Source organism: Galeopterus variegatus, unplaced genomic scaffold (genome assembly GCF_000696425.1).
Source record: "Galeopterus variegatus unplaced genomic scaffold, G_variegatus-3.0.2 Scaffold2508, whole genome shotgun sequence".
NCBI classification, from domain to species: Eukaryota; Metazoa; Chordata; class Mammalia; order Dermoptera; family Cynocephalidae; genus Galeopterus; species Galeopterus variegatus.
Window position 1 is genome coordinate 425,726 of NW_007728619.1, and position 8,688 is coordinate 434,413.

The window sequence follows — 8,688 nt, forward strand, 5'->3', positions numbered from 1 at the left end:
GCTTCCTTCTAAGGCCCACTCCAGTATGGCTTGGTCAGGAAGTTCCTTCTTAGGTCTGACTTCATTCCCTCCTGATGAAACATCCAGCACTGCCTCCCTGGTTCCATGTAGCTATCAATAGGTATACTCAACTTCTTCTGGGCCCTACTTGGTCGGCTCCGTGTCCACGAACTTGGAATGATTTGGGGTGACTCATTAAGGGGACGAGTTCATTGGTCCTTGCAACCAACCAGGAAAAGGGAGATAGGAAATGAAGAAAAGAGAGGCCAGAAAGTAGAGGCTTGCTGCCTGACCACTGCCCTCACCCTCTCCTGTGTGCATCCATCTCCCCTGTCCACACAGACACACATACACACATGCACAAACGTGTCTGAATCCCTCTCCGACTCCCTCTCTTGTCCTCCGTGGCCTGTCCTTTCCACAGTTCTCACAGGTGAGTGCCCACGCCTGCTGTCACCATGACGACCATTCACCACCAGCAGATGCTGCAGGAGCACGTGTCCATGGAGTTCTCCAGCTCCACCACCCACATGCAGACCTTCTCCCAGACAACCAAGATCGTGGGAGGCAAGTGGGGGGAGGGCCAGCTTCTCTTCCTCCATTCCCACCTCCTTCATGGCCTTAGTCTTTGCCACTAATGGGTCCCTCAGGGGCCCACGATACCAAGAGCAACCCCCTCCCAACTGTGCTTCTAATCTGGGCTTTCATAAAGCTTCACCCAGCTGAATGTTCACCTAAAGATCAGATCTCCAGGAAAACAGCTTAAGAAAAATCAATTACATGGATGTGTGTGAGTGAATGATAAACTCTTAATTGCTCAAGGAGATCTTATCTCTGATGGTAGGATTTCAGGCATGGGGGATGTTAGGAAGGTAGGTGGCTACCTTATCTATATATGAGTAATGCTGACCCTGCTCCACTTAAGAAATAGAAGATTTGGGGCCACCAGGGGGGAGAGGATGAACACACAAACAAGTTATCTAAATGTCCAGGCTCTCAGCCCTTGGGGGACAGACTTGAGAGGGAGGGCAGGATCCAAGGGAAAGCTGAGAAATGTTCTCAGAGCAGGGCAGACTATTCTAGCCATGTCTCCAGTGGAAAGTGATTAAGAGATGGCCGGGGCCAGGATATTGAATACCCATCCTCACAGTCATTGCCTCTCTTTCAAAGTCCTCTGTGCACAGGGGTCAAACCCAGATAAACACTCTATACCAAACACTCCTGGCCAGTGCAGCAGAGCGAGCAAAGCAGCCAGGACTCAAGGCTTATGGTCTAGACCAGAAGTTACAAACTCAAGAGACTTATAGCAGTGATTCTCAGCCCTGGATGCTCACTAGAGTCATCCTAGCATAGGAGGTGTGAGGGGGATTGAAAAAATGGTAATACCTGAGTCTCTCCCCAAACCATTAAATCATCTCCAGTGATTGTAATGTGCAGCTAGAGTTGGAAGCCACTGACCACCAGGGTCCAGGTAGGGAACATAATGTGGAGAACAGACTGGGGTGAACTAGAGAGGACATACTCCCTTTAAAGGGGAAGCCACTATTCACCTCCAACTGACTATTGCCATGTGGTGAAAATCCAGAAATCTGAATTTTTATGTGAAATCTTTCAATTTTCATATGTTTTGTTTAAACATTGTGAAGGTCAAATAAAAGACATCTACAGGCCAGGTGCAGCCTGCACATTGCCTGTTTGAGACCTTTGGTCACTATTTAAAAAGCAGGCCATGAGAGCTGCTTAACACATTTCTTTTTCCATCCCTCAAATTTCAGTCCCTCGAATTAGGGTTTTAAAGGCACCTGCTTCATTGGGATGCTGTGAGGATTAAAGAAAATCATCTCTGATAGGTGCCTAGCACAGTTCCTGACACAAGGAAAGTGCTCCATGAATCAGAGCAATTGTTGCTCACCAGCCAAGATTTTCTGTAGTGTACAGTGCAAAAAACAGTTTTTTGTTTTCCAAATATAAAATCATATTACTATATTGAGTATGCTCTTTCAGAAGAGGAGATTCCCATATGTAGCGTCACTGGAGTGGGAACGTGTCCTGTCCCTTACTCAAGAATCACCACTCCCAAGAACTTCAAAAAAAATTGTGGTTGTTATATCTTCCTCTCCCCCCTCCCCTGGTTTTTTTTTTTTGTTGTTGTTGTTGTTGTTGTTGTTATTTTTCCTTTGGTTGCCCGTGCTTTTGGGGACATATTCATGAAGTCTGTGCCCAGCCCTATTTGCTGAAGGGTTTCTCCTATGTTTTCTTTAATAAGTTTTATTGTTTCGGGGTGTATATTTAAATCCTTGATCCATTTTGAGTTGATTTTAGTATATGGTGAGAGGTATGGGTCTAGTTTCAATCTCCTGCATATGGATATCCAGTTATCCCAGCACCCTTTGCTGAAGAGGGAGTCCTGACCCCAGTGAATAGGCTTGGTGCCTTTGTCGAAGATCAAATGGCAGTAAGTGCGTGGGTTGATTTCTGGGTGTTCTGTTCTATTCCATTGATCAGTGTCTCTGTTTTTGTACCAGTACCATGCTGTTTTGGTTATTGTGGCTTTGTAGTATAGTTTAAAGTCAGGTAGAGTAATACCTCCAGCTTTATTTTTTTTTGCTCAGCGTTGCTTTGGCTATTCTTGGTCTTTTGTTATTCCAGATAAATGACTGTATAGTTCTTTCCATTTCTGAGAGAAATGTCATTGGAATTTTGATGGGGATTGCATTGAATTTGTATATTACTTTGGGTAGTATAGTCATTTTCACTATATTGATTCTTCCAATCCAGGAGCATGGGATGTCTTTCCATCTTCTTGTATCCTCTCTAATTTCTCTCAGGAGTGGTTTATAGTTCTCGTTATAGAGATTTTTCACATCCTTAGTTAGTTCAATTCCTAAGTATTTTATTTTTTTGGTGGCTATTGTAAATGGGCAGGCTTTCTTGCAGAGCACTGCTTAACTAAACTACAAATCTCCCAAGCAGAAGCAGGCCCGGCCCCTGTTAATGCTAGTGAGGGACCAGGACTTTCAGGAGAGAATCCCAAGAGACCAAGAAAATCCAAAAAGGGAAGTCTCCTGTTTAAAAAAAAGGAAAAAGAAACAGGACTCAGGGCGGTGGTCCGATAAAGGTGATTAACCATTGAGGGGTGGGAAAAGATTGGCGTCCCCTAGTGGTTAAAATCTACCATAGCACAACGACCCATCGACTCGGGTCCTCGGTTCTTCGCCAAAGCTGGTCCCGCCTCCGCTGGCTTTAGACGCCCTTTGTTTCCATTTATCACCGTTTCCTCGAGAAAAGGTCAGTCCTCCAGGCCTGGGCTGAACTCCCACCTGCTGCCCATTCCGACCTCTCGCCTGCCCCCACAGAGGAAGTCATGGCGAGGAAGTCCTCGAGCACAGTGGAGTTCTTCAGCTTGGTGACCGGGAGTTCCGACATCCCTGCCGTCGACAGCGTCCCTGTGTTCGTGGAGAAACGTCACCCGGCCACCTTGCCCGAGAGTGTGTCCGCTCCGCGTGTCTCCCCAGTCCCCCACCCACCCCACCCCCAACGTCCCCCAATACACAGACACTGGCAGAGCCGGCCCGAGGGTCCCGCCCCTGCCTGGGGCCAAGCCCAGATCTGCAGGGAACAGGCAGAGGGTCTAGCCTGGGGACTAAGGCGAAAATGCGTCCTGTGCTCACCACGGGGGATAAAGCCGTGTTCAGAGCCCAGGTGCAAGGGAACCCCAAACCCAACATCTGCTGGAAGAGGGAGAGCGGCATCCCCATCAAGGAGTCCGCCAAGGTATTCGACGACAGCATTAACAAGGAGCACGTGCTGAAGGTGCGAGGGCCGAGCGGAAGGTTACCCACCACGCCGGAGGCGGGGACCCGGGGCGGGCCACCCGTCCTCTCCCCTACTAGACAGCCGCAATGGCGACCCGAGAACGGGGCGGCGGGGAAAGAGGCTGTCATCGCCTAGAGACGCGGCAGGATAGAAGACCGAGTTCAGGATTTAGGGTGTTGTCAGAATGAGCAGGGGACCAAAATTGTGGGCGGGGCAAGGCAGAGCCAGGGCAAAGCCAGAACGAGGCGCAGGAGAGACCAGATGTAAGTGAAGGGGCGGGTCCTAAAGGTGAGTGAGCCTAAAGGAAACGTGAGACCAAAGCGATGGGCGTGGCCAGGAGGGGGCGGGACCAGAGTGGGTGGGGCCAGGCCTAGTCGGGGCGGGCGGGGGCGCAGGGAGAGACTGGTCACAGAGTAGGGGTGAGGGTCAGGTGTCCTGGGCTGTTCAGCTGAGCCCAGGAGAACAGTCTCGCCAAGCTGGCCCTGCCCAGCTGCAACCTCCATCTCCAGGCCCTTTGAGGAAAGGGTAGGATGGGTCACTGAGAGACGTAGGCCTATAATTGCTCCTGTCCCTATTATTACTAGTCCTGCCCCGACTTCTTGTTGTGAAAGGCAAGGAGTCTCCCCTCCCTGCCACAGACAGAAGTTGGTTCCTTCTCCTCCCAAAGATCCATCACTAGACCCTCAGTCCTCCACAGCACACACAGCTGCCCCACAGTCCCCCTGCTGGCGACTCCTTACAGAAGGTCATTCATTCAGCAAACACTTTCTGAAAGCCTTGGCCTCTGAGAGCCCACCTGGCTGTAAACACCATGCAGACAAGCCCCTAGTCAACTTCCTGCGGGGCTCAGCCAACTGTCTGGTTCAGAGGAGTAAATTGTGTTAAATGGTGAAATACTCAGCCCAGTACCAGAAACTGCAGATAGAGTTACAACTCAGAGGACGTTCCTCCTTTCTAGGAGCTCACAGCCAAGAGAGTTTGATGGGGAGGCAGACAATTTTATTGCCACAATATCAGGCTACAAACATGCATACTTACACTACCTGCTACCTGGTACCTTCGAATCATAGAGGATGCTCAATCCTCCATACATACACCCAACACTCAACCCCTTCCCCCCTCCCCAAAAAAGCCCTCCTTTCCCAACTCACAGAAAGTCTCCCTGTGGTTCTCACCTCTACCACCCCTCACCCCACTAATGGCCTGACTGTGATCCCAGCTGGAACCACTGACTTCGGATGACTCTGACAACTACAAGTGCATTGCAAGCAATGACCATGCAGATGACATCTACACCGAGTCCTTGCTGGTGACAGAGGGTGAGCCAGCCCCTCCTATTGGCCTTTCCTCTTAGGGACCCAGACTCCCCCCGTCTGACCCTGTCCCTCTCTTTATTCTCAGGTCAAGATTAAATGGATTTCAAAAAGATGTTGAAGAAGAGGAGGTGAGACTGGGAAGCTCCTCTACCCAGGGTATTGTCTTCCTACCCAGGCTGGCTCTCAAAAGCCTCTCAACAGTGCCCTGAGTTCCAAGAATCCACAGAATGGGGAGGGGTATCTCAAAGTTAGGAGTGGCTCCCTCTGTCTTCAGAGGGAGGTTCTGAGTGCAAGCTTGGTCCCCTTCTCCTCCCAGGGCTCCCCCTGCACCCAAGAAGAAGCAGAAGAAGGTGACAGATGGGAAAGAGATGCTGGAGATTTTGTCCAAGGTGCCCAAGAAGGACTTTGAGAAGGTCTGCATGGAGTGTGGTTTTACCAACTTCTGGGGCTGTTCAGGAAGCTCAAAGAGATGAAGAAAGTGGAGGTGGAGGTCAGTGCCCAGCAGTGCTCACAAGCAGAATGAAAGGAAGGGTGCTTTCCCCAAATGTAGGCTACTGGTGGCCAGTGACTCCAGAGTCTCCATGCCCCCTTCACCATCCCACCCTCCAGGAGGGACAAGGGCTGCAGCCCAATGACTGCCCCTCATACTCTTTGCTGCAGATGAGCCACTAAGTTCTTGGGAGAGATGAAGCCGCTTAAGGTGACAGAGCACCAAACAGCTGGGTTTGAGATCCACCTCTCCAAGAAAGAGCCCAACTTTGTGTGGAAATTCAATGGGAAGGAGCTGAAAAGGGATGACAAGTACGAAATCACAGTGTCTGAGGATGGTCTGACCCACACACTTAAGATTAAGGATGCCAGACTCTGTGACAGCAGTAAGTTCTCTGCCCAGGCAGGGAACATGGTACAGAAGGCCCAGCTCACTATTGAACATGAGTGGTTGGGCGAGAGCCTATAGCATGGGCTTCCTGCCACAGCAACTTCCATGTGGACAATTATCCATCCATCCTTCCATCCATCCGTCCATCTCCTTTATGCAAGGCCATACGATAGGTACTAGAAAGAGAGAGAGTTTTCCTTTCCATTAACTCCTAGTCTAGTGGTAGAGTCAGGTATGAAATGAAATTAGAATAGCAGTTCTTAAGCCAGGAGTCAAGACACATGGGGGTCTTATTATCAGCTGAGAAATCATTGCCCAAAAAATTATTAGTTCTTATGGCTCGAATATCACCACACCTGGGATCTATGTCACTTGGAATCATCATTGCTGTAGGAGAGAAACAGAGGCTGTGGGAACCCGAAGAAGGGGCACCACCTGGCAATGTCAGAAATTATATGATGAGGTGATGTCTGAGCTTCAGCAAGATAAACAAACAGTAGTTCAGCTTTCAGAGAATAGGGTAGAGGAGAGAACACCCCCAGAAGAGGGATGTACAAAGGTCCAGACATGAGAGAGTGACATTGCAGGTATGGCTGGATCTCCAAGAGGGCATTAGAGATCTTGACTTTGGCGCCATAGAAGTTGTTATCCCATTTTACTTATGAGGAAACTGAGACTCGGAGAGATGAATGAGTTATGTACAGTCAACTAGCAAGTAAAGGGCAGAGCTTGGACTCTCCCTGTCAGGTACCATGGGCCATGGGCCACATACCCCACACAAACACACCCAATGTCACAAGTCCTTATGTTTTCTGGGACCAAAAAGAGGGGCAGGACAGCATGTAGCTGCAGAAAAAAGATGTGGGAGTTTGGGAACAGGCCCAAGTGTTTGTCTGTCCACAGGCATCCCCATCAAGTTTGTGAGCACACTCAAAAATATACATGTGAAAGAGAGGAGCTGTGTGTGCCTGGAGTGTGAGCTGACATCCAAGGATGTGACACTGTGCTGGAAGAAGGACATGCAGCTGCTGCAGCATGACACAAAGTACAGCATGAGCCATGAGGGCAAGTGAGCAGAGCTGGTCATTGAGGATGCACGATTCAGTGATAGTGGATGCAGAACGGAGACCCTACTGAATACGGCAGTACTGCCATTGTCACTGTGGAGGGTAAACACCCATCCTGTCAATCCCCACTGACCAATCCCCCGACCCTGGGCATTCCCCTACCGTGGACACTGAGCTGCTCCTGTGCTGACTCCAACCCTCCCCCACTATGGCCAACTTGTACCTCCTCACTCTGAGCACCCCCATGTCCCCAATTCTGGCCATCTCCCATCCCCCACGCACTAAGCATCCCTACCTCCTAGACCCTGATTATCCCCCATTCCCAACTCTATCCCAAATTCCTTGACTTCATCCATCCTTCAATTTCAGACTCTGATCAGCCCCAGCAACCTTGATCATCCCACACGTCTTGATCCTGACCATCCTTTAACTCCCTAACCATAACCACTTCCCACTGACCCTGACCACCCTCAACCCCAATGACCCTGGACACCCCACAGACCAGCATAACCACAAATAAACATCCCATCCTCACTATCTCCACCATCTATTTGCCCTCTTCAACCAAGCATCCTAATTCCCCACTGATCACCATTAGCCATCTCTCAGTGCTCCTGGTCACCATTTCCCAAGCCACTGACCTTTCCCCAACCCGTCTCCCCACCTACTTGCTCCAGCCCCCGCCTGACCATTGCCAAACCACCTGCTCATCATAAACGATTTTGACTGATGTGGCACCCCGACCCTTCCCACTACCATCACCACCAGTCCTATTCCCATGAGTCCCTTGTCCCCCTTTCTCTTCTGAGCGTTTGGCCACGGTGAAGAGCGGGATGGCCCACGTGCACGCGGCCACTGGGAGTCCAGCCAAGGTGTGCGTAGTGCTGACCCACAAGAAGGTGGAGGGCGTGTGGCTGAAGGACGGCAAGGAGGTCCGAGGTAGGGGCCAGAGAAGCGGTTGAAGGAGGTCGATCCAGCCCATGCTTGCACTCACGCCCGCCCCTCACCCCGCAGATCACCGATTGGCCGGGCATGCAGATCGTGAAGCAGGGTGCGGTGCACAAGCTCATCTTCCCCAACACGGGCCCAGAGGCAAGTACACATTCCGAGCTGAGGGCGCAGAGAGCCAAGCCTCGGTATTGTCGCAGGTGTGGTCGGGCTCAGGGAAGGCAGTGCTCCAGCACACCTGGCCCGCCCACATGCTCACGGCTCCTCCCCGACCCTATCGGCTCCTCCCCTGTCCCCAATGGACTAGCCTGCCCTGCCGCCCCGCCCTACAGATCCTCCCACCGTCTGCCCGTCGGTGCTGGAGACATTGGCGTAGCATCCTGTGACCGGGAAGGTGGGCCACACAGCCCGCATCAAGGTGCCCTTCCAGGCAAAGCCGCTACCCAGAGTGACGTGGTACAAGGAAGGCATGGAGGTGACGGAGGAGGAACATGTGTCCATGGAGCCTGCAGAAGACCAGGTGCTGCTCACCATCTCAAAATGCGTGCGTGGGGCCGAGCCCGTGGCGCACTCGGGAGAGTGCAGCGCTGGGAGTGCAGCAGCGCTCCCGCCGCGGGTTCGGATCCTATATAGGGATGACCGGTGCGCTCACAGCGCTCAC

The 8,688-nt window shown here is 51.3% G+C and overlaps 1 protein-coding gene across 1 annotated transcript in view; it reads left to right on the plus strand.

Moving 5' to 3' along the window:
• The first annotated feature begins 458 nt into the window (after positions 1-458).
• IGSF22 (immunoglobulin superfamily, member 22) overlaps positions 459-8,688 on the plus strand; it is a 17,020-nt gene continuing 8,790 nt past the window's right edge. Inside the window, 14 exon segments of the mRNA XM_008582063.1 lie at positions 459-567; positions 3,357-3,486; positions 3,675-3,813; positions 5,036-5,135; positions 5,218-5,260; positions 5,449-5,573; positions 5,576-5,622; positions 5,806-6,064; positions 6,916-7,125; positions 7,128-7,181; positions 7,863-8,011; positions 8,094-8,166; positions 8,169-8,220; positions 8,352-8,571. Of these exon segments, the coding sequence (XP_008580285.1) occupies positions 459-567; positions 3,357-3,486; positions 3,675-3,813; positions 5,036-5,135; positions 5,218-5,260; positions 5,449-5,573; positions 5,576-5,622; positions 5,806-6,064; positions 6,916-7,125; positions 7,128-7,181; positions 7,863-8,011; positions 8,094-8,166; positions 8,169-8,220; positions 8,352-8,571 (1,710 nt within the window).